The 26,844-nt window shown below is 43.2% G+C and overlaps 1 protein-coding gene across 2 annotated transcripts in view; it reads right to left on the bottom strand.

Moving 5' to 3' along the window:
• Positions 1-21,919: 21,919 nt before the first annotated feature.
• The window catches only part of LOC115207542 (E3 ubiquitin-protein ligase PDZRN3-B-like), a 149,918-nt gene continuing 144,993 nt past the window's right edge, over positions 21,920-26,844 (bottom strand). For both annotated transcript variants that reach the window (XM_029774706.1, XM_029774707.1), the window contains 5 exons: positions 25,059-25,157; positions 24,679-24,741; positions 24,471-24,572; positions 24,210-24,326; positions 21,920-23,872 (listed from right to left, as the gene is read on the bottom strand). In XM_029774706.1, coding sequence (XP_029630566.1) covers positions 22,340-23,872; positions 24,210-24,326; positions 24,471-24,572; positions 24,679-24,741; positions 25,059-25,157 — 1,914 coding nt within the window. In that variant the 3' untranslated portion in view covers positions 21,920-22,339. The remainder of the gene's footprint in view (positions 23,873-24,209; positions 24,327-24,470; positions 24,573-24,678; positions 24,742-25,058; positions 25,158-26,844) is intronic.

Raw genomic sequence — 26,844 nt, 5'->3', positions numbered from 1 at the left:
ACACAATACCCCATAATGACAAAGCAAAAACAGGTTTAGATATTTTTGCAAGTTTATAAAAAATATCACATTTACGTAAGTATTCCAGACCCTTTACTCAGTAATTTGTTTAAGCACCTTTGGCAGCGATTACAGCCTTAAGTCTTGGGTATGACGCTACAAGCTTGGCACCTATATTTGGGGTATTTCTCCCATTCTTCTCAGCAGAACCTATCAAGCTTTGTCAGATTATATGGGGAGCGTTGCTGCACAGCTATTTTCAGGTCTCCAGAGATATTCGATCGGGTTCAAGTCCGGGCTCTGGCTGGGCCACTCAAGGATGTTTAGAGACTTGTCCCGAGGACACTCCTGCATTGTCTTGGCTGTGTGTTTAGGGTCGTTGTCCTGTTGGAAGGTGAACCTTCACCCCAGTCAGGCGAAAGATTTCAATCGTGGCTTCATCAGACCAGAGAATCTTGTTTCTAATGGTCAGAGTCCTTTAGATGCCTTTTGGCAAACTCCAAAGAGTGGCTTCCATCTGGCCACTACCATAAAGGCCTGATTGGTGGAGTGCTGCTGAGATGCTTGTCCTTCTGGAAGGTTCTCACCTCCACAAAGGATCTCTAGTGCTCTGTCAGAGTGACCATCGGGTTCTTGGTCACCTCCCTGACCAAGGCCCTTCTCCCCCGATTGCTCAGTTTGGCCGGGCGGACAGCTCTAGGAAGAGTCTTGGTGGTTCCAAACTTCTTCCATTTAAAAATGATGGAGGCCACTGGGTACTTGGGGACCTTCAATCCTGCACAAATGTTTTGGTACGCTTCCCCAGATCTGTGCCTCAACACAATCCTGTCTCGGATTTCTACGAACAATTCCTTTGACCTCATGCGTGGCTGGGTTTTTGCTCTGACATGCACTGTCAACTGATGGACCTTTACATAGACAGGTGTGTGCCTTTCCAAATCATGTCCAATCAATTGAATTTACCACAGGTGGACTCCAATAAAGTTGTAGAATCATCTCAAGGATGATCAATGGAAAAAGGATGCACCTGAGCTCAATTTCTCGTCTCAGCCAAGGGTCTGAATACTTAAAGTTTTTCTGTTTTTTATTTGTATTAAATTCACACATTTCTAAAACCTGTTTTCGCTTTGTCATTATAGGATATTGAGTGTAGATTGATGATGACGTTTTTTTTTTTCAGAGTAAGGCTGTGACGTAACAAAATGTGGAAAAAGTCAATGGGTCTGAATTCTTTCTGAATGTACAAAGGCACTTAAATGTTTTGTCTTGCCCATTCACCCTCTGAATGGCACACATACACAATCCATGTCTCAATTGTCTCAAGGCTTAGAAATCGTTCTTTAACCTGTCTCCTCCCCTTCATCTACACTGATTGAAGTGGATTTAACAGGTGACATCAATCAGGATCATAGCTTTCACCTGGTCAGTCTGTCATGGAAAGGTCTGTCATGTTTTGTTCACTCAGTGTATTTGTGAAGGCTCACTGGTACCTTAAGTTTGTACGCCTTGACCAAACACTTAGCTATTCTGAACATATGTCTTTCTCATGAGAATAAAAGTAAACTAGGGGATCATAGTCTGGGGTTGGAAGAGCCTTTGTTACCACCCTGGCGCCCAACTTTTTAATATTTTAATAATCACAAATTCTCGCATGTCTTGTTTTTACACGGGGCCTGCAAAGGTGCTTTTGTGGGTTGTCTTACAGTGTGCGACATGTCTGTCTCTTGGCTGCTGAAATTTACCCCGGCTCTCTAAGGAAATAAATAGTGGATTGTATGAATCCGAGTAGCAGTGCTGTTCTGTGGGATGGAAGACGGCGTTAAACTGTAGTCTTTAAAAAGGCATCTCCAGGGAAATAAATGCCAGGCCAACCGAGGAATAAACAGGAGCTCTCAATCAAATGAGCTATGATTTCATCCCTCTCCAGAAATGGCAGAGGTTATTATAAGAGTGACAACACTGTATTTCATTTGGGCTTCTTTTAAAAGTTTATTTGTTTCATACTGAAAGTGCTCAGGACCAGGGCCCTCTAACCCTGTTCTTGGAGACCTACCATCCTGTAGGTTTTCATTCCAACCCTAATCTAGCGCATCTGATTCTAATAATTAGCTGGTTGATAAGATTAGTCAGGTTAGTTACAATTGGGGTTGGAGTGAATACTTACAGGAGGGTAGTGCTCCAGGAACAGGGTGGGAGAGCCCTGCTCATTACTTTGCCCCTAATGTTGCTACTTGCAGAAGGCCTTCAGTTCATATAAGGAAATCAGAAATAAATGAATTAGGCCCTAATCTATGGATTTCACATGACTGGGCAGTTGCCCAGGATGTCCTGGGAGGGCATAGGCCCACCCACTTGGTAGACTGCCTACCCACTGGGAAGCATGGCCCATACAATCAGAATGAGTTTTTCCCCACAAAAGGGCTTTATTACAGACAGAAATACTCCTCAGTTTTATCAGTTGTCCAGGTAGCTGGTCTCAGACAATCCCGCAGGTGAATAAGCTGCGTGTGGAGGTCCTGGGCTGGTGTGGTTACACGTGGTCTGCAGCTGTGAGGCTGGTTGGACGTACTGACAAATTCTTTAAAATTACTTTGGAGGTGGCTTATGGTAGAGAAAGTAACATTAAATTCTCTGGCAACAGCTCTGGTGGACATTCCTGCAGTCCACATGCCAATTGCACGCTCCCTCAAAACTTGAGACATCTGGTGCATTGTGTTGTGACAAAACTGCACATTTTTAGTGACCTTTTATTGTCCCCAGCACAAGGTGCACCTGTTTAATGATCACGCTGTTTAATCAGCTTCTTGATATGCCACACCTGTCAGATGGATGGATGATCTTGGTAAAGGAGAAACGCTCACTAACAGGGATGCAATCAAATTTGTGCACAACATTTGAGAGAAATAAGCTTTTTGTGTGTATCGAAAATTTCTGGGATCTTATATTTAAGCTCATGAAACATGGGACCAACACTATGTGTTGCGTTTATATTTTTGTTCAGTGTATATATGGAAGTTAATTTAGTGCCAAAGAGCTGGGTTAATTTAAAATGTAAACAGATTGCTGTGTTTTCTGTCTCATAGAAGTTTACACACTGGTGTATGCTGCTGAAGGAGCCTCATTATTTCTCAACTGTGTTTGAAAGACTATCTTTGATATAAACTCTATTGTTTGATCCCAGGAGACCTGGCTTCATTACTTGGGGATCAAAGAAGGCTAAATAAGGTAAATATCCAGGCAGCCCATGGTCAGGTCTGTATGTGAAGGAGGGTCATTATCTGCCCCTCTAACATCACAAAGGTAACACATGGTACAAAGACCAACAGCAACCCTTTCTTTAGGCTTGCCAAATTTAAGAAATGTAGTAATTTAAGGAAATACAGTGTGAAATGAACGACTTGCACATAGTTGGCTTAGCTTTTTTATGCATTTCTAATTATCCTTAATGGGAGTTCATTGTTCTTGGCACTTTTGAAGTGTAACTTAAACTTGGATAAAATGTAAATTTAAGTGGCACAATATAGCTTTAATTAATTAATCGCTGTCCAGGTGACGGTGCCAACTTTTACTCCTTGGCACTGGGCTCCAGTACAACCCAAAGGAGTTCTGTGTGTGCATTGTATCTGAAGCAAGCTTTTATGGTAGAGGCTTTTGAAAAAAGTATTGGTTTATACATACACAGTTTGAGTGGTTTGAAATAAATTTTATGAATTTGACTAATGTAAGTGATCTTTGTTTTCCTATTCACTGAGAAGAAAATATAAAAAGTTGGCTCTCTCAAGGACATCAGATAATCTGCTCCAAAACCTCCATTTCCATAAACAAAGCCTTACTGTAGCCTTACTGTTTCAGTCTACAACAACCCTTCAGTATCTACGTCACACAATTTGTGATTTATTGGATAAGTCCCCAAGTGTTCTCCTACAGTCCAGAATGGAAAATATTGCCCTTCTGAGAAAGAAGCTGAGTTACCTATCTACATAGCTGTTTCACAATGTCAGATCTGTATGTCTATAGAAGCCTACTTTCATATGTCCTGATTCTTCTGTCCCAAGACACCAAACCCTGAATCTAAATTCAGTAGAACTTTCGCTTGCTCCAGTGCATAACACAAGGTTGGGCAAACTACTACAAATGTTTTAGGGGGAATGATTATTTTGGTTTGAAAAAACAACTCTCCAGGCCACACTTGAACATCTAAAACTAGACAGAAATGATAATGGACCTATATATTTTTAAACAACTGCCACTTTTCTGGTCCGCAAATAGATTTTGACAAACATGTCGTCTGTGCAGCCCTCTGTTGAATTCCAAATCCCAATGTGGCCCTCGCGCCAAATAGTTTGCCCAGCCCGAGCATAACCAATCAAGCTAACTGCTTTTGACTTCTCTTCACAGTTTAATTATGAGATCCTTGGATCAGGAGCCATGCCAAATTTCCATATTACTTATCATTTACTTATTACACAAGTCATTTTTCCAACAATTGTTTACAGACAGATTATTTCACTTATAATTCACTGTATCACAATTCCAGTGGGTCAGGAGTTTACATACATACACAAGTTGACTGTGCCTTTAAACAGCTTGGAAAATTACAGTAAATGATGTCATGGCTTTAGAAGCTTCTGATATGCTAATTGACATCATTTGAGTCAATTGGAGGTGTACCTGTGGATGTATTTCAAGGCCTACCTTCAAACTCAGAGCCTCTTTGCTTGACATCATGGGAAAATCAAAAGAAATCAGCTAAGACATCAGAAAAAAGATTGTAGACCTCCACAAGTCTGGTTCATCCTTGGGAGCAATTTCCAAACGCCTGAAGGTACCACGTTCATCTGTACAAACAATAGTACGCAAGTATAAACACCATGGCATCACGCATCCATCAAACCGCTCAAGAAGGAGATGCGTTCTGTCTCCTAGAGATGAACGTACTTTGTTGCGAAAAGTGAAAATCAATCCCAGAACAACAGTAAAGGACCTTGTGAAGATGCTGGAGGAAACGGGTACAAAAATATCTATATCCACAGTAAAACAAGTCCTATATCGACATAACCTGAAAGGCCGCTCAGCAAGGAAGAAGCCACTGCTCCAAAACCGCCATAAAAAAGACAGACTATGGTTTGCAACTGCACATGGGGCCAAAGATCATACTTTTTGGAGAAATGTCCTCTGGTCTGATGAAACTAAAATAGAACTGTTTGGCCATAATGACCATCGTTATGTTTGGAGGAAAAAGGGGGAGGCTTGCAAGCCAAAGAACACTATCCCAACCGTGAAGCCCGGGGTGGCAGCATCATGTTGTGGGTGTGCTTTGCTGCAGGAGGGCCTGGTGCACTTCACAAAATAGATGGCATCATGAGGTAGGAAAATTATCTGGATATATTGAAGCAACATCTCAAGACATCAGTCGGGAAGTTAAAGCTTGGTCGCAAATGGGTCTTCCAAACGGACATGACCCCAAGCATACTTCCAAAGTTGTGGCAAAATGGCTTAAGGACAGCAAAGTCAAGGTATTGGAGTGGCCATCACAAAGCCTTGACCTCAATCCTTTAGAAAATTTGTGGGCAGAACTGAAAAAGCTTGTGCGAGCAAGGTCTACAAACCTGACTCAGTTACACCAGCTCTGTCAGGAGGAATGGGCCAAAATTCACCCAACTTATTGTGGGAAGCTTGTACAAGGCTACCCAAAACATTTGACCCAAGTTGATCAATTTAAAGGCAATGCTACCAAATACTAATTGAGTGTATGTAAACTTCTGACCCACTGGGAATGTGATGAAAGAAATAAAAGCTGAAATAAATAATTCTCTCTACTATTATTCTGACATTTCACATTCTTAAAATAAAGTGGTGACCTAAGACAGGTCATTTTTACTAGGATTAAATGTCAGGAATTGTGAAAACTGAGTTTAAATGTATTTGGCTAAGGTGTATGTAAACTTCGAACTTCAACTGTAGCTTGGTCGGTGGTAGAAATCATGAGGGCTTTTATGCGTCTTTCTAATATGGCTTTATAATCACAAGTCACTTTTTGACCTTGCATTATTCATAGAAGACAGTTCCCTATATCAGTGTTTCTCGACCCTGGTCCTCCAGTACCCCCAACAATACACATTGTTGTTGCCCTGGACAAACACCTTATTCAGCTCATTGAGGGCTTGATGATTACAAGTTGAATCAGGTGTGCTTGTCAAGGGTTACAATAAAAATGTGTACTGTTGGGGGCACTGGAGGACCAGAGTCGGGAAACACTGCCCTCTATCATATAATGTATTATCTATACATCACAACACAGGGGCCAAAGCTACAATATACTGTGAATTAGTTCTGTGTGTTGGTCATGTCAAGTGCTGGGGGAGGATTGAAAGTTCAGAAGGGCACAGTGTCTGGACTTTTATGTGTAGCAGCATCTGAACTATCTGTAGACATGTTCCTCTGTTGGGGTCAGGCATCCCGGTGCACAATCTCTGTGCCATCCAATAGAGGGTACTGTTTAGTTTCCCAGGCAGATTTAACTTGATAGTCCTGGCCTGAAATGAAGGCGCAGACCCAGTACTGCCTGCAGCTGCTGATAGGTGCTGTGATACATTTCTTCCCACCATGTCGTCACACTCCCCCACATCATAGGGACCACTCCACCTCCTGGGGCTATTGCATCCAATGCAGTGAATTCCTCCACATGAACTCATGCACTGAATGTGCATCATTTTCTTTTCATATAGGCAAAGGCTAGAGCCTATGACCAAGATGATGTTGAATGTGTTGTAGATGTCTGTGAATTGATCTGATCCATAGGTCACCTATTTGATAGTAACCTATGTCAATTCTGTACACCATTATGTGTATTTGGTTAGGAAAATTGCATAATAAAAAATAAACAAACAAAAAACACGTGTTTTTTAAAGTGATGCTACAGAGGTTTTGTATTCATTTCATATGATATTTTACATCCTGCAACAAAAACAACAACTATATATATATAAAATATATATAAAATATATATATATATATATATATATATATATATATATAGAAAAAAAATATATATATAAAATATATATATATATATAGTACCAGTCAAAAGTTTGGACGCACCTATTCATTCCAGGGTTTTTCTTTATTTTTATTATTTTCTACACTGTAGAATAGTAGTCAAGGCATCAAAACTATGAAATAACACATATGGAATCATGTAGTAACCAAAAAAGTGTTAAACAAATCGAAATATATTTTATATTTGAGATTCTTCAAAGTAGCCACCCTTTGCCTTGATGACAGCTTTGCACACTCTTTCCTGCAATATCAAGTTCTATTGTCTGGCATACAGCAAGTTCAAACATTCTGCACTGCTCTGACAAATGGCAAGCATTACTAGTGGGTGGGTGCCGGGTGCTGTCCACTCTGTTTGTAGACCAGACAGTACAGGAGTAAGAAAAGAGCTTGGCTTTCTCCTGTTGCCCTGCGACCCAGCGGCTGGAATACTGAACCTGAATGCTCAGGGACAACATTGGAAGAAGCTTCAGACATGCTACACTTTATGACTCCACTAGAGCCACCTTGTGGAGAGGAGACTACTGAGGAATACTGTGTAATGTCTTTGAATATTCAGAGGAAAAGGGACTGGAAGTTGTCCTAGCTTTAGGCCCTGGGGTGTTGAGGTTTGGCTTGTGCTGCTTACTGCAGGGGTGTAAGTCCAAGCGAGCACCATTCTCAGCTAACTGTTATTTGAACTGCCACTTACCTGTCAGACTGGCATCAGAGAGAGATGTAGAACAATTCCATTGAGTTTTCCTCTGTCTGCACATCTCTATTAAAGAGAGGAACCAGTAAAATAAGGAATTGTATGTAAAACTACACACATGTATTTTACACATGTAAATGTATGAAAAAATACACAGCTATAAAGGACTCTTGACTAAATGGAAAACCTTCATATCATTAGTCTATTTGACACATGTTCCTTATCATCTGCTCTCCCATATGGACAGTCAGGTGAGGGAGCATGTCCGAGCACTGCTCTTAAACCCCAGTTTCTTGGCCTTCTCTATAGTCATGGTACTTATTATTCACACCTGAATGCTTACAATGGTTTCAACTGAATGCTAACAAGCTTAGACACTGCAGTGTAATAAAATTGGTTAATTGTTTATGAAATAATCAGGCTTGCATAACCCCCAAAAAATCCTCATGAACAACAAAAGCAATAAAATAGTCCCTGCCTCTGTTATTTGTGCAGTTAAAGATAAGCCTATGCACGGAGCACAAAGCCCCAGGGTTTTGTATCAACAGACTGTGTTGGCGTGCGTGCATGTCCAGTCATGTTTCAGTTCATCTCCTTTCTATTCTCTTTTCCTCCCACCAAATCAACTCCCACACCACTTTGTGGCATTTCTTTTATTTTTGTGCTGAACTTTTATTTATTTTTTGTGAGGTGTTCAAATCACAGACAGGAGGTAATAGTCAAAAATGACATAGATCCACCCTCCCCCTCTCTTCCCAGCTTCCAGAGAAACCCTCACCATACCATCCCTTCCCTGTGGGCCTGAAAGCATATATTTAGTTTGTATGTATGTGTTGGGCTTTATGAATTGTTTATTTGTATGTGTTGGGATTTAGCTGAGATTATTCTTTACAGAGTCAAGAATATTTGTCCAGGCCTCAATTGTTCCTTGACTTGTACCATTAATTGTCTTTGTCGATTAATTCTACTGTAATACTTTCTAATAGTAACTGTATTCACTGGCGAATTGGGAGAGAGTGGGATGATTGCCATCTTAGACCAAACATCTTTTTTTGCAGCAGTGCTGCCTGCCAGAAGTAATCATCTCTGATTGATTGAGAGATTCAATGAGCTATCATTGTTAAATAACATAGCAGATGCAATGCATTGAATAATTACATTCATGCACTTCAAAATAAATGTAACTTCGTCCCAGAAGCGTTTAACTGCAGGGCACTCCCACATCATGTTATGGAATGTTGAGTGATTCTCTTTTTTTCTACCAAGTTTCTGTTATATGGTAAAAGCACCCGGTGCCTGGTACTAGGAGGTGATATTACAGAATCATGAAATTATAGTACTTCAGGCCCCAACCCCTGGCCCATTATGAGGCTATTGATGATGGTAAAACCTGGAAGTATGGTGAATGGTGCAAATGGAGACAAAGTATCTCTAGCCAGAATGAATTTGAAAAAAAATGTGTCCAGAAATAATAAAACTACTGAGTGGGAAGAGTCAGTTTTAACCTTACATAAATGTGTTGCAGCTGTTTGCAAATGAGCACAAATTAAATTAAGCATGTCTTTCCTTGTTTTGTTTTATATAATCTGTGAGTTTGACTAGTCATCGTGTTTGTTGCAACATATTTTACAACATAAATTAGGTGTCAAAATGTCATATTTTGTATGTACGATCTGACTAAGAAGAGAACAGTACTGAGATAATAGAATGTCTTCCTTTGGAGTAAGGAGACAGGGTTTATGTTGATGACGTCTGTTCAGTACATGCTACAACCATGATGGAATTTCATCACTAGTTGTGTCACTGGAGCCAACTGTAAGTCAGTGGAAAGTATGATGCAGGTATGAGTACAACCATAGGGTAACTGTTTGGATCTTGCACTGGCATAGCACTCTGTTACAAAACAAGGAGTGGGTACTTATCTTAGACCAGTGGCTCTATTTTGTGCTGATTTTGATGGCTAGCATTGCCAGGGTTGTCACCAGGTTGCTGTATAGGAGTACAACAGTGTAATGAAGAGCATTAATTGTCTGCACATTGGCCCCTCCGTGCTTCTCATCCAGGCACTCCAGCTAATGGAACTGAAGGGTCTTGTTTCTTACAGGGCTTTTATGGGCATTTTGTAAGAGGCGTGCTGATTTTGGCATTGGGCTGTGAAAGTGTGACTGGGAGCTAAATCTGAGCCAAATCTGTCCATGACGTTGGTGGTAAGAACGTGTAGACACTGGTGTGTGTGTTTCCTGTTGTTGAATTAGCCTGGCTAGCTGTTGCGTAACTGTAAGTGCTCGTTAGGCCACATTGGAGAGACATGGATGAGAGAGCTCAAAAGGAGAACATCACTTCACCAGGAGCATACTCCCCCTATGGTTCTAGCACTCTGCCTGTACTAGGCACTCCACATTGTTATAGCGGGCATCGTATGAAGCACAAAGCAACAAAATGAACAGACTGTATTCAGACGATACACCACACCATTTCCTTTATCAAAGTGCCACAACGACACACAGGTGCCGTGATTGTTAGGAGTTGAATTAGATAAAACGTGGTTGATCAGTCCACTGAGCCATATTGTCTTCACTCGTACTCTAGGCCTTCACCACATAGGTAGTAGTTTGATGAACAAATATCTTGTAAACACAGACTGACAAATTAAATGCATTGATTGGACTGTTGCTTGTGAAAACATGCCTCCAAGAAGAATGTGCACAATGAGCAGTGGTCATTTACTGCTACAATCGATCTTGAGTCACATTTAGGGTTGTTGGTAGTATCCTAAATCAACGGCAGAAAATAACAATGCTTCTCCTGACTGCACACTGAGCACATCACACGAGAGGGGGTTGGTGGCATCTTAATTGGGGAGGATGGGCTCGTGGTAACGGCTGGACGGAATAAGTGGAATGGTATCAAACATGGTTTCACCCCACTACCAAGAACATCATCAAGGACCTCAGCCACCCGAGCAGCGGCCTGTTCACCCCGCTACCATTTATAAGGCGGAGACAGTACAGGTGCGTCAAAGCTGTTAAATAGTCCCCACTAGCATGCCTCCACCCATTACTTAGTCACTGTTACTAGCCGGCTACCACCCGATACGCTACCCTGCACCTTAGAGACTGCTGCCATGTAAAAAGTCATTGAACGCTGGTCACTTTAATAATGTTGACATACTGTTTTACCCACTTCATATGTACAGTATATACTGTGTTCATATGTACAGTATATACTGTGTTCATATGTACAGTATATACTGTGTTCATATGTACAGTATATACTGTGTTCATATGTACAGTATATACTGTGTTCATATGTACAGTATATACTGTGTTCATATGTACAGTATATACTGTGTTCATATGTACAGTATATACTGTGTTCATATGTACAGTATATACTGTGTTCATATGTACAGTATATACTGTGTTCTAGTCAAGGCTCATCCTATCTAGCTACTTTTCTTTTCATATAAACTGTCCACACTGTCTATACACACCATCATATACATATTTATATTCCAGACTCTGACATTGCTCGTTCTGATATTTCTTAACCCTTTTACTGTTTTATTTTACTATTGAAAACACTGTTTGGGTGAAGTCTTGTCACACTGAGATTTTAATTATTTGCTCCTTCAAGTTGATCAGAGGAAATTCCTCACATTTCACTGCCTAGACCATGGCAGGGAGATTTTAATGGGAGCAAATTTGTCCCTATTTTCATGGGAGTTTGGTGTCTGAGGAATTTGAAGTTATTGATACGCTGCATTATCACTTGTCTATCTGGATAAATCTCTCCTTTATAGTGTGACCATGGCAAGGAGCACGAAATGATCAAACACAAAGCCAGTGACATACAGTCCTCCATTGAGCATGACAGCAAAGACAGGATTCATGCTGTGGAAGCATATCACCCCATGGGTGGACTCTTGGATTAACATTTGAATCCTGTCTTTGCTGTCATGCTCAATGGAGGACTGAATGTCTTCTTGGCTCAGCAACCAGGAATGGTTGCAATAAATGAAATGAGATATTCTCAACAGGCATTGTGAAGTTGTTGAAAAACTATACATATTCAAGGCATTGTCATTGGGAAGTGCCAAAAGTTATTGTCACAACTCTGTGGAGGTGGTGATAGTGTTTGAAATATGACCATATACTGTAACTTTGTTTTCCACCAGAATACCTGGATGGGTGGGGGCATCCTTTGACCTAAATAATATGCTTCTCTTCATGTATTTATTTAGTTTATGCTTTGCTCCATTACATGAGACACGTCATCATAAATGAAAGATGTCTGGGCTACACCATTGAATGACTGAAAACGTACATTTTGATATTGACACACCTGACTTACCCATAAACAATGCTTTTTACGTTTATTGAAATGCTAACAGACAATAAGTCATTGATATTATCTGATGGACAGTGGGCTGTGCCGTTTGAGATTGAATTATAGAACCTTTCAACAGCCAACCACTCATTTATACATGGTGGAGGCTTGTACACATTTCCATCCTATCTAATCTTGTAAAAGTACAAGGTCCTTCCTCATATTATTTTAGGTCATTAATCTTGGTCGTGTCTCCTGTCGCTCCACCTTTTGTTTGTGATAAAGCTTATCACGGTTCAAGTTTTATTATTCATTTTATGTATGTGATGCATTTAGGTATTGTATGTCCTCTATCCTCATTGTTGAGGATACTATTTATAGTGATAGTAGGCCTATGTTTTTGCCAGATAAAAAAAATACTCATTACATTAAGTGTAATAGCAAAATCACCAAATGAAAAAGTAATACATTTGTAACTACTGTGTGCAGTTTCAGTGAATGTTTGTCTAGTGATTGAAGGAAGGTAGCTAATCAACAGTATACATCTTGTTATCAGCCACATCTGTGTGAAATGATAAAGACTAACTCACCTTTGGAAATGGCTGTTGGAAATCGTTCTCAGCACTTCAAATGGACAGGCTCTGATTCTGGCCATTTTGCATGATTGAACAAGGTTGGATGAAGAGAAATGTACTCGAGACAGTATTTATTGATTTGGTTACTTTAAAACATTCATAGAAATGGAAATGAAACATAATTGGTGTCTTACTACATACTAACAATCCCTAGTATAGAGCTCCCTATAATTGGAAGGTTCTTTAGCTTGGGGGCTTTTATTTTTGGCAGACATTGTCTATGGAAAAAGGAATGAATGTCTGATTCACATGGAAATAGGATACGAAAAGTGTTATTATTAAAAATAGGCAGCATATGTCACTCTTCATCTCCCTTCTGGTGTCGACTCTCCAGTGTGCACAAGGCTTCTCAGATATTACTCAGGATATTTGATATCATAAAGCCAGGGTAAATGAAGGGTCCTTTGAGACATTGTAAATCCTTACCTGTCAACACCGCTGACAGACAGGCAATCCCACTAACTCCAGGGATTGCTTTCACTGTTTAGTAACACGTGATTAAGTCAAGGTCATGGTCAATTATCTACTGTATGCATAGTGACTTTACAAATTACCTCGGCTAACCTGTACCCCCGCACATTGACTCGGTACCGGTACCCCCCTGTATATAGCATCGTTATTGATATGTCATTTTATTGTGTTACTTTTTTTTTTTACTTTCATTTTTTAGTAAATGTTTTATTAACTCTATTTATTGAACTGCAATGTTAGTTAAGGGCTTGTAAGTAAGCAATTCACAGTAAGGTCTACACTTGTTGTATTTGGTGCATGTGACAAATAGATTTAGATTTTGATTTGAAATAAACATTTCTTTGAGGTCAAAATACTACACCTGAAAATACATCAATATTGAATGCACAGTAATATAATTTCAAAGAAAATTATATGGCTTTACTGCTAAATATTTTTCACTACAGAAAATGTTTCTAGATGGACAAGGTAGGCCTGCCAGTGATAGGGTGTGAATATTTATGCGTCTCCCTGATCAGCTTTGCAGTTAGTTACAGCAACTTTGTGTTGTGATGTAAATAACAAAAAAGTGGGTCAGACAGCATTCCTTGCAGCATGTATCAAGCAGCTTGTTGTTTTTAATCCAACACTCGGGATCAGCTAATACGCTTTTCTCCACCTGCTAAATTCTTGTTTCTTTTTGCTTACTACCAATCCCTGTGCTTCCCCCGAAGGCCAGCACCAACTGCAAAATATGCAATTTATTTAGGTCACATTGTTTCAGCAAAGGAACTCAACTCAGATATAGTGGAATAAACAGCACCTAAACTCAGCATAAAAAGAAACGTCCCCTTTTCAGGACTCTTTCAAAGATAATTCGTAAAAATCCAAATAACTTCACAGATCCTCATTGTAAAGGGTTTAAACGCTGTTTCCCATGCTTGTTCAATGAACCATAAACAATTAATGAACATGCACCTGTGGAATGGTCGTTAAGACACTAACAGCTTACAGACGGTAGGCAATTAAGGTCACAGTTATGAAAACTTAGGACACTAAAGAGGCCTTTCTACTGACTCTGGAAAACACCAAAAGAAAGATGCCCAGGGTCCCTGCTCATCTGCGTGAATGCCTTAGTCATGCTGCAAGGGGGCATGAGGACTGCAGATGTGGCCAGGGCAATAAATTGCAATGTCCGTACTGTGAGACGCCTAAAACAGCGTTACAGGGAGACAGGACGGACAGCTGATCGTCCTCGCAGTGGCAGACCACGTGTAACAACACCTGCACAGGATCGGTACATCCGAACATCACACCTGCGGGACAGGTACAGGTCGCCTATAGGCACAAACCCACCGTTGCTGGACCAGACAGGACTGGCAAAAAGTGCTCTTCACTGACAAGTTGTGGTTGTCTCACCAGGGGTGATAGTCGGATTCGCGTTTATCGTCGAAGAAATGAGCGTTACACCGAGGCCTGTACTCTGGAGCGGGATCGATTTGGAGGTGGAGGGTCTGTTATGGTCTGGGGCGGTGTGTCACAGCATCATCGGACTGAGCTTGTTGTCATTGCAGACATCCTCCTCCCTCATGTGGTACCCTTCCTGCAGTGTCATGTCTGGATGAGCCTGCAGGAAGGGTACCACATGAGGGAGGAGGATGTCTTCCCTGTAACTCACAGAACCAGTCATACTGCTCGTTCTGTGCGTGATTTCCTGCAAGACAGGAATGTCAGTGTTCTGCCATGGCCTGCAAAGAGCCTGGATCTCAATCCCATTGAACACGTCTGGTACCGGTTGGATCGGAGGGTGAGGGCTAGGGCCTTTCCCCCCAGAAATGTCCGGGAACTTGCAGGTGCCTTGGTGGAAGAGTGGGGTAACATCTTGCATCAAGAACTGGCAAATCTGGTGCAGTCCATGAGGAGGAGATGCACTGCAGTACTTAATGCAGCTGGTGGCCACACCAGATACTGACTGTTACTTTTGATTTTGACCCCCCCTTTGTTCATCGACACATTATTTCATTTCTGTTAGTCACATGTCTGTGGAACTTGTTCAGTTTATGTCTCAGTTGATGAATCTTGCTATGTTCATACAAATATTTACACATGTTAAGTTTGCTGAAAATAAACACAGTTGGCAGTGAGAGGGCGTTTCCTTTTTTGCTGAGTTTATAACTGTGCACTTCTTGAACATTATTATTCAACACACACCCACACACACACACACACACACACACACTACTGTATTACCTCAATTACCTCAACTACCTCGTTCCCCTGCACATTGACTTGGTACTGGTACTCCCATATAGCCTCATTCTTGTTTTTATTGTGTTACGATTTCCATTTTTATTTATCAAATATTTGTCTAATTTAGACTGTTCAGATAAAGAGGGATATCATACTCAATATAAAACCACATAACAAAACACACCCATCCATTAGTTAGAAGTTGTCCTTTCACATAATGTGGGTCACTCAAATGCCCACCTGGGAAGGAATTAAGAAAATGGCCATAGCATTTTCATAGTCTTATATCCACCTGCAGTAAGTAAATAAATAGTCAGACCAAAAAGGCCACCAGAAACTCCAGTATGTATGCCTCTGGTCTAACCGCCGTTGGTTCAGTAAGACCATTCCTCTCATCCTGAAGAATTTAAACAGCAGCCTCAGCAACACCACCAGTCAGCCAGGCAATAGAGCACCAGCCTTAACACTTAATGGATGATTACATTGGAATGTCAGCCTTTCTCTACGCTGCCATTTAAACGGAGCAGAGCAAGCAGTTCTCCAGCTCAAACAGAGGACAACCCAGAAATGAATAACGGAACACTTTCATTCATTCTGAAGAAAAAAAACCCATAAAAACACAGGGGCAACAAAGCCAAGTGTGTGATGGAATAATCTCCCTGCATCAAGAGGGGACGGCCCAGAATTGATTGTAAGAGCTTTTTGTTTGCCTTGCATGCCAAATTGTTATCTCCCATTAAAGGAGAGTGTACACAGCCTTGTTCCCAGACATAAATCATAGCGCTTGGGCTCTCTGAGGCTTAAGGAGGAGCAATCCATTACATTCCAGTAGACATAGAGGAAGTGCCTGAGCCTGCTCCCTGGGCTACTCTTATCATCATAATCATCCCCCTTAAGTGATGCAGTCTGGGACATAGACACCAACCCGTGGCGCACTGAGATGTACTCAAACATCCAAGACAGTGTGACAATAAGGCTCATGGAGACATGGATAGACAAGCACACAGAGTCAGATCAGTGTCCACAGGCTTGACCTTAGTGTCTGTATCAACATAGAATATTTCTCCAGTATCTTAATCTATCACTGGTCTGTGACGGTCAAAGGTATTTTACAGACCAAATCATCTCTGATAGACAGATGTATTATTGTAAAGTTGTATATCATCCATGCACTGACACATGTCATACGCCTCTGTTCTGTTTTCTAATTGACAGTGATAACTCAAGCGACTCTGTTAACTTCTCTGGGAGTTGGGTTCTTTCTGTGAGGTTTGAGTGTGAAAAGTGTAGTGGAGAAGTGTGGGGGAGAAGTGTGGGGGAGAAGTGTGGGGGAGATAGGGGTCAGGGTGAGTCAGTCAGTGGCCCCTGGGTGGAGCGGTCAGTCTGTGGGGGAGAAGTGTGGGGGAGATGGGGGTCAGTCAGTGGCCCCTGGGTGGAGTGGTCAGTCTGTGGGGGAGAAGTGTGGGGGAGGTGGGAGTCAGGGTGGGTCAGTCAGTGGCCCCTGAGTGGAGCACTCAGTCTGTGGGGGAGAAGTGTGGGGGAGATGGGGGTCAGGGTGGGTCAGTCAGTGGCCCCTGGGTGGGGCGCTCAGTCTGTGGGGGAGAAGTGTGGGGTAGATGGGGGTCAGGGTGGGTCAGTCAGTGGCCCCTGGGTGGAGCGCTCAGTCTGTGGGGGAGAAGTGTGGGGTAGATGGGGGTCAGTCAGTGGCCCCTGGGTGGAGTGGTCAGTCAAGTGTGGACACCACTCAGCTATGATTCCTCAGACTTTATGCTCCCCTAGACAATGGTGATTCAGTAACAAGGACAAATCCCCCTTGCCAATATTGATTAATGACATTTCAAGAAGGGATGAGTTGGCTTGTACATACGGACTGTAGTGCAATTCTTTCAATTCAGATATCATCTCTTCCTCTGAATCTGCTCAGCAGTCTGTGGACAAGTGCAGGGCATCTCTGACGGCAGGTTCAATCGACACCATGACTATTACTAGTAATAGGGTGTTGTTAGACTGGGGGCATAACAGCAGTGCGGTGGCAGGACAACATTGCCTTTTGGCCAATAGTTTAGCTGTATTTAAACTGAGGAAAAGTATGAAAACGAGAATAAATAAAGAAGTCCTTAAAGTTCTTTGCAATTCTTACTCATTCGGCAGGTAGCCTAGTGGTTAGAGCGTTAGGCCAGTAACCGAAAGGTTGCTACACCGAATCCCCGAGCTGGCAAGGTAAAAATCTGTCGTTCTGCCCCTGAACAAGGCAGTTAACCCACTGTTCCTAGGCCGTCATTGTACATAAGAATTTGTTCTTAACTGACTTGCCTAGTCAAATTAAGGTTAAAAAAAATAAATTGAGACCCTACTCAGTATCCTTCCTCCTCTGTTCAAACGAATGGCCCTCATCTGTCTGGGATGGTGAGGGAGTTTAGCCTTATTATGGACCTCAGCTGAGATTATAGTCAGTTGCTGAAAAGAACAATGCCATGAATTGTCAGGCTATTGTATGTTTGCTAATACTCCATCAAATCTTTCATTTTGTATTGAAATCCTGAATTTTGAATGTAGGATACTATAGCACATTAGTAATTTACTAAGGCATCTTCAAAGCATATACAGTAGGCTGATGCTGTATAAGAGTTGTTCTCTCCTTTATTCACCTGCCATCTACCCACACTGACTCAGTAGGTCAATTAAAAATCCCACACCAGTGTTTGAAAGCTCATCAAATATAAAACAATAATTTATTATTTCTCTCATTTTACAAGACATCAAATTGGGTGGCTAAGTAAGGATTTGTTAAGCTGTGTCATTTGGAGTCCAACGAAGGTAAAGCGACTACAATGTGCTTCAACAATAACACAGAAAGATTTTGATTTATAAAAATGCGTTACAGTTTACCTCTATCCTGATACATACACAATATCACTTCTTGAAGGTAGAATATGTAACAGATGATACCCACTGGTTGTATAACTTTTTAAAAACAGCACCCATTGAGATCTTCAATAACTAAAAAGTGTTTTGTTTATAAAAAAAAAAAAACTGAGGTTGAGTTACATTTACAAAAGTATTTTGCGGATTATGTGCTGACCTTGAAGCTAAATATTTATGTATTTCTTTCAATAAGCAGAAGTTATGTACACTACATTCCCAAAAGTATGTGGACACCTGCTTGTCGAACATCTCATTCCAAAATCGTGGGCATTAATATGGAGTTGCTGCTATAACAGCTGGGAAGGCTTTCCACTAGATCAGTGGTTCTTAACCTTGTTGGAGGTACTGACCCCCACCAGTTTCATATGCGCATTCACCGAACCCTTCTTAATTGGAAAAATGGCTCTCTTCACCTTGAATTCAGCGAGCGTTGTGTTCTTGTATTGTCCATCTCCATGCAGCTTAAGGAAGTGTTCTCTTAGTTTTGCCGGTGCTAGACTAGAATTGCTCAACTTGGCATTGCAAATCATGCAGTTAGGACGCTGACTCTCATCACGTTCCGTTATACATGTGAATCCATATTGTACATATTCGTCCGACCACTTTCTTTTTTTGCTCGACATAGTTAGTATGAAGGGATTAAAATATTAAGAAAGAAATCACACGACGTACCATCACGACAGTCACAATTCGACTACTGAGCGCGCCAAATTCCCTGCAGCACAGATAGGCCAAGCGATGTTGCGTGATCACCTGCAGCCAATGATGGCCAAGCGGGGCGTGTCATCACGAATCATATGAGTCGGGTGTGTGTCTTGACCTCCGCCGAACCCCTGAGACTGACTCACCAAACCCCTGGGGTTCGATCGAACCCAGGTTAAGAACCACTGCACTAGATGTTGGAACATTACTGCGGGGACTTGCTTCCATTCAGCCATAAGAGCATTAGTGAGGTCAGGCACTGATGTTAGGCGATTAGGCCTGGTTCGCAGTCGGCGTTCCAATTCCTCCCAAAGGTGTTCGATTGGGTTGAGGTCAGGGCTCTGTGCAGGTCAGTCAAGTTCTTCCACACCGATCTCGACAAACCATTTCTGTATGGACCTCGCTTTGTGCACAGGGGCATTGTCATGCAGAAACAGGAAAAGGCCTTCCCCAAACTGTTGCCACAAAGTTGGAAGCACAGAATAATCTAGAATGTCAAAATATGCTGTTGTGTTAAGATTTCCCTTCACTGGAACTAAGGGGCCTAGTTCAAACCATGAAAAATAGCCCAGACCATTATTCCTCCTCCACCCAACTTTACAGTTGGCACTATGCATTGGGACAGGTAGAGTTCTCCTGGCATCCGACAAACCCAGATATGTCCGTCGAACTGCCAGATGGTGAAGCATGATTCATCACTCCAGAGAACGTGTTTCCACTGCTCCAGAGTCCAATGGCGACGAGCTTTACATCACTCCAGCCGACACTTATCATTGCACATGGTGATCTTAGGCTTGTGTGCGGCTGCACGGCCATGGAAACCGATTTCGTGAAGCTCCCGACGAACAGTTATTGTGCTGACGTTGCTTCCAGAGGCAGTTTGGAATTTGGTAGTGAGTGTTACAACCGTGGACAGACGATTTTTACGCACTACGCGCTTCAGCACTCGGCGGTACCATTCTGAGCTTGTGTGGCCTTCCACTTCACGGCTGAGCTGTTGTTGCTCCTAGACGTTTCCACTTCATTATCACAGCACTTACAGTTGACCGGGGCAGCTCTAGCAGGGCAGAAATTTGATAAACTGACTTGTTGGAAAGGTGGCATCCTATGACGGTGCAATGTTGAAAGTCACTGAGCTCTTCAGTATGGGCCATTGTCCTGCCAATGTTTGTCTATAGAAATTGCATGACTGTGTGCTCAATTTTATACACCTGTCAGCAACGGGTGTGGCTGATATAGCCGAATCGACTAATTTGAATGGGTGTCCCCATACTTTTGCATACACGGTGACTTCGGAAAGTATTCAGACGCCTTGACTTTTTCCACATTTTGTTACGTTACAGCCTTATTCTAAAATTGATTAAAACATATTTAATCCTCAGCAATCTACACAGAATACCCCCTAATGACAAAGCGAAAAAAAAACATAAATACCTTATTTACATACGTATTCAGACACTTTGCTATAAGTCTCAACATTGAGCTCAGGTGCATCCTGTTTCCATTGACGTTTGTACAACTTGATTGAAGTCCACCTGTTAGTAAATTCAATTGAATTGATATGATTTGGAAAGGCACACACCTGTCTATATAAGGTCCCACAGTTGACAGTGCATGTCAGACATAAACCAAGCCATGAGGTCGAAGGAACTGTCCCTAGAGCTCCAACACAGGATTGTGTCGAGGCACAGATCTGGGGAAGGGTATCAAAACATTTCTGCAGCATTGAAGGTCCCCAAGAAAACCGTGGCGTCCATAATTCTTAAATGGAAGAAATTTGGAACCACCAAGACTCTTCCTAGAGCTGGCTGCCTGGCCAAACTGTGCAATCGGGGGAGAAGGGCCTTGGTCAGGGAGTTGACCAAGACCCCGATGGTCACTCTGACAGAGCTCCAGAGTTCCCCTGTGGAGATGGGAGAACCTTCCAGAAGGACAATCATATCTGCAGCACTCCACCAATCAGGCCTTTGTGGTAGAGTGGTCAGACGGAAGCCACTCCTTAGTAAAAGGCACATGACAGCCCGCTTGGAGTTTGCCAAAAGGCACCTAAAGACTCTCAGACCACGAGAAACAAGATTCTCTGGTCTGATGAAACCAAGATTGAACTCTTTGGCCTGAATGCCAAGCATCACATCTGGAGGAAACCTGGCACCATCTCTACGTTGAAGCATGGTGGTGGCAGCATCATAGTGTGGGGATGTTTTTCAGGGACTGGGAGACTAGTCAGGATTGAGGCAAAGCTGAACGGAGCGAAGTACAGAGAGATCCTTGATGAAAACCTTCTCTAGAGCATTCAGGACCTCAGACTGGGGCGATGGTTCACCTTCCAACAGAACAATGACCCTAAGCACACAGCCAGGACAATGCAGGAGTAGCTTCGGGACAAGTCTCTGAATATCCTTGAGTGGCCCATTCAGAGCCCGGACTTGAACCCAATCGAACATCTCTGGAGAGACCTTAAAATAGCTGTGCAGCAACGCTCCCCATCCAACCTGACAGAGCTTGAGAGGATTTGCAGAGAAGAATGGGAAGAACTCCCCAAATACAGGTGTGCCAAACTTGTAGCGTCATACCCAAGAAGACTCGAGGCTGTAATTGCTCCCAAAGGTTCTTCAACAAAATACTGAGTAAAGGGTCTGAATACTTATGTAAATGTGATATTTCTGTTTTTTTAAAACATTTCTAAACACCTGTTTTTGCTGTGTCATTATGGGGTGTAGATTGATGAGGGGAAAAAATGATTTAATACATTTTAGAATAAGGCTGTAACGTAACAAAATGTCAATGGGCCTGAATACTTTCCCGAAGGCACTGTATAGTGTATAACAGTAAAATACTGATAAGAGATACTTGTTAAAAACGTAATAAAACAAAAAAAAATATGTAAATGTTGGCTGCTCTTTACTTATGACAAACGTTCTTGACACACAGAACAAAGGTAGAAACTCACAGGGCACGCACTGGTTGAGTCAACGTCGTTTTCACGTCATTTCAATGAAATTACGTTTAACCAAAATGCCCAGTGGGAAATGTGCCCAGTGGGAAAGTTATTGAAAGCATTTGAAAACAGTCTTATATCATCCTTATCCTGTCAATAATCATCTTCAAAGTCCATCCATGGAACACTTTGTAAAGTATCTCTCAACCGCCCGCAGGGGCCAAAAGGTCCTTCAGAAAGGCTTTACCTGTGTTATATTTACAAAATGTTGCCACATTGAACGAGGCAGAAACCTCTACCCCAATCGGTAGTGTCCTATTTACAGTACATTACACCCCAGGCCTGGCCTGTCCTGTCTGCCTACTATACTGTGGTGACAGACAGGAGGGAGTTGTACACTCGCGTGCCGTCAGGCGACTTAGCACCGTGGGTCAAAAGTTCCTGGATAGTCATCCAATTGTCAAAGATTTTCTTGTTCCGCTTTTTCATCATCTTTTTGTGGCTCAGCTCAATGATATTGGGCTCCTTCTTGTCGTCATCTAGGCTGGCCTGTTCCTTCAGGCAGTCAGCGCGGCTCTGCTTCATGAACTCGCGGCGCTGCTTCTGCTCCTTGGCGCGCACCGCGTGCTGCTTCCTCTCCTCCTTGCTCCAGTACCGCCCAATCTTCAGCTCGCTGATGGCGTCGTCGTCTGTGGTCATGCCGCTGCGCTCCTCGCGGATACGCAGGGCGCGCTCCTTCAGCAGCTTGTCCCTGATGGGCCTCTTGGTGATGTAACGTGTGCCATCGCTGCGGATCTTCACCTTCCACTCCTTCTTGGGCTCTAGCATGTCTCTGGGGGTCACAGGGTCACCGCGGCTGACCAGACTGACCAGGCTCATTTGGCTCTGGGCATACTCCACGGCAGACTTCTGCTGGATCAGCTGCATGTAGCTCTGGTAGTGCTGGGCATGGGCCGGGATGTGGGCGTGTTTGTACGGGGAGCGGGGCTGGGCCAGCTTGTGAGTAGACTCTCCCAGCTTACGCTCCTTCTCCTCCGCCTGCAGACCACACTCAGACTCCTTAGAGGAGGAGGGCCTGATTCTGCTGGGGCCATCGGCCTCTTGGACAGGAGACAGCAGGGGCTTGAGGATCCTGTTGTTGAGCCCTGCGCTGGTGTAGGCCCCGGCCTCGCCCTGGTTCTCTTCCCCCCTTCGGAGGGAGTTGTCTGGGGACAGCTCCAGGGTGAGGGGGGTGCTGCGGCAGCTCTCTCCAGTGTTGTAGGCGCTGGAGCTGTCCTTGTCCGACTTCTCGGGCAGCTCGTTAATGTCGGAGAGCTCGTGGCGGCGCGCATCGATGCTGGTGTTGTAGTTGCGGAAGCCGCTGTTGTGCAGCATCCACGACTCGTGGTACTGCTCCCTTAGCTGCTGCATCTTGTGGGCCCGGACGATGTTGAGGCACTCAAGCTCAATGCTGTGCAGCTCCTCGTTCAGCAGCTCCAGCTCCTTGTCCACCCCCTCTTCGGCCCTTCCGGCCCCGGCACTCTGGCAGTACAGGCCATGGGGGCCCCCCACGCTCCTCACTTGGCACTTCAGCTCCAGGAGCTCTCGGAAGCGCTCACACTCATCGGCGGGGATACCCAGGAAGTCAGCATGGTCGTAGTCTGCAGAGATGAAGGACTCATTGCTGAAAGGCAGGTCAGTGCTGCCCAGGGTGTCCTGGCTGTAGGTCAGCTTCCTGCGGCTGCAGCTGGCCAGTGTGTTGGAGGCTGTAGTCTGGTCATCCCCCAGGTTCTCCTGCTCAGAGCTCTCGTCGTTGCGCGTGCTCTCGTCGGTGCGGCCAACCCCACTGTCCTTCTCGTGGTGGTTGGACAACAGGGTGGCTGTGTCCGTTGTTCCACCATCCTCCTCATGCTTCTTCTGCAACACCAGACAATAGGATGAATAATTGAATCACCTTTTAACACACATTATTAGTTTGGCCCCATAATGGCCCACATGATTAGTTTTCTCTGTACTTATCATTGACTATGTTAACCTACCCACATCACTGCTACTACATTTCAGTATGCAGAGTACTGTGGGCCATTATGGCAACTGAGCATATGTTACCCTGTATGGAATTGGCTCATCTTCAGCAACATGCAGGTGAGCATATGTGAATCTATGATTGATCGAGCCATCTTGTTGACTCACGCTGTGTGTACTGTGTGTGTCTACAGTGCTGAGGGGCTCTATGCTGGCTGCTGTACCGTACCTGCTGCAGCATGCTGGCGGTGAACTGCATGGCCTGGTGGTGCTGCTGCTCCAGCATGTCCATGTGGAGGTCATCCAGGAAGTCATTCCTATCGTCATCCATCCAACCCTCATCCAGCTAGGACACAGGGGACAGGAGGGAGCGGGAGGAGGACGTTAGTCTCTTCCAATTAAGGCTACAGTACAACTCAGGAAACAGACTAATAGAGTTTATACATGCCTAGTACTAGAGAGGGGTCTAGGAGGTGGGTGGTGAGATTACCTGGATCTCTGGTCTGGCTACCAGTAGGCACACATTCTGATTCTCCTCACTGGTCAACAAAGCCACAGCATCCTCTCGGTTCTGGATCTCAATTCCATTGATCTAAATGGAGAAGTAGAGGAATGGAATCAGAGTTGGGCTCCGAAATGGTCATGCACAATATATTATTATAAAGTTCCTTGTAAGTATTGAGAATGTTCATCCTTACCTGGATAATTCTATCTCCCTCTCTGATCCTGCCATCCTTTGCAGCGATGCTGTTTGGGTCAATCTGAAGAAATAGCGCAGAGCATGTTTTCATTTCAAGCAGACTTTCAGTCACAGAGGAAAGAAACAGCATAAAGAAAATACAGTTCTTATCTGCAGGTTTTGATATTCTTAATTCAGAGGTGTACTGTCTGTTACTTTAGTGACCATAAGATGATACATGAAGTTCTGTCCAACCAGCACCCATTATTCCTGCTTCTTCTTTACATCTTAACCGTGACAACAGTATACCAGGGAGGGGGCACCAAGGGGAAAGGGCTTGTCTCTTTTCTTTCAAAAATGATGTCTGTATCTGGCCATGGCTGCAGATGTGCTACATACCTCACTGACGTAGATCCCAGTCTCGTCCTCATCATCAGTCCTGTAGCAGACAGTCAAACCAAGCTTGTCCTGGATGTTGGTTCTGTACAAATCCACTTCCTGCAACAAGGTAAAAAAAAGAATGTAAATCACAGATCTCTCTCTCAATGTGTGAAGTGGAGTTCCATGGTTGCTGTTGTTTTCTTATACACCCAGCAGTATAATGAGTTCAACATAGGTCCATGCACACACAATGATCCATCCATCACAATAATGGCTCCTTCAAGATGATGCCCTGTATCTCTTGGGGACAGTGACAGGATGAACGATGATCCACTGGTTTGCAGCTGAGCAGTGTCCCATTTGTCACTAGTCAACACCTGTAATCTGTGAGATACAGACCCTGATACTAGCTGTCCTATGCCTCTGGGTCAGGGGTGTAGAGAGGGTTAACCGCCCAACGCAACTGTTCTCTACCACGGCAGCTGACTATTGAAATCCCCCCTAATCTACAAAACAGAACACGCAGAATACTCAGACAGGGTTTAAACAAAACAATTTAAGGATTTCCATAAACACACAAACAAAGAGTAAAGTGTATTATTTTCCTGTTACAGTACAATATCCCTTTAAAATGACCTTTCATCTGAACTGATGGCCAGACCTCATTCACACCTCTGTTGTGGAACTACATCATAAGCCGTTTAAATGTAGCATAACATCATTATGCAAATGTTTTAGCACCAGCATTCCAGTGAAAGCATCTATAAATACCAGGGCAGGGGGGACTGAGACAGAAACCCTTCATAACAACTCAGAGTATCAACAGACGCATCTTATAGTACTGCAGTAGAAAGGAAGACAGGGAGAACATCCGCCATGGACTAAACTAAGGTCCAACAGAGGTAGTCCACTGGATCCTTTGTCATTGTCCACAGCATTGAGATCAGTGGCGCTCTGAGCTGGAAGGCTTCACCAGATAGACCCAAAGTCTATGACAGGGTCAGAACAGTTCTGTCTGCTGTGCATCTGTCCTTGGCTTGGACAGCATGAACTTAACCTCTCTCTCTGCTCTCTGGCTTCATGTTGGTGATAGGTTAGTAATGTACTACACTGGTGGGGAGGAGAGAAGGGGTAGCAGGGGTCAGAGGAGGAGCACACTGAGACCTTGGAATCTTCATCCCACCATTGTAAATCACTCTGGTTCCTATTATCAGTGCCATCTACAGTAATTCTCCTCAGTGGAAAAGCCTCTTTGAGCGCCCCCCTCCAATGCAAAGAAACATTAAGCATTTTCACAAAATAAGTAATGATGTCACCATTTCGCATCTGCTGTACTATGGAGCAAACAAGTCACTCCATTCCTGTCTGGCCTACATACTCAAGTGTCGTTACGGGACTAGAATGGGCTCAGGTCATCAATTACAGTGATATATTGGGAGAATGGGCATTAGTTATTTTTTAAAATTTATTTCACCTTTATTTAACCAGGTAGGCCAGTTGAGAACAAGTTCTCATTTACAACTGCGACCTGGCCAAGATAAAGCAAAGCAGTGCGACAAAACCAACAACACAGAGTTACACATGGGATAAACAAACGTACAGTCAATAACACAACAGAAAAATCTATGTACAGTGTGTGCATATGTAGTAAGATTAGGGAGATGAGACAAAAAATTGGCCATAGTGGCGAAATAATTACAATTTAGCATTAACACTGGAGTGATAGATGTACAGATGATGATGTGCAAGTAAAGATACTGGGGTGCAAAAGAGCAAAAAAATAAACAACAATATGGGGATGAGG

Source organism: Salmo trutta, chromosome 14 (assembly GCF_901001165.1).
Source record: "Salmo trutta chromosome 14, fSalTru1.1, whole genome shotgun sequence".
Taxonomy (NCBI): Eukaryota; Metazoa; Chordata; class Actinopteri; order Salmoniformes; family Salmonidae; genus Salmo; species Salmo trutta.
This window is presented reverse-complemented; position numbering and strand designations above follow the sequence as displayed.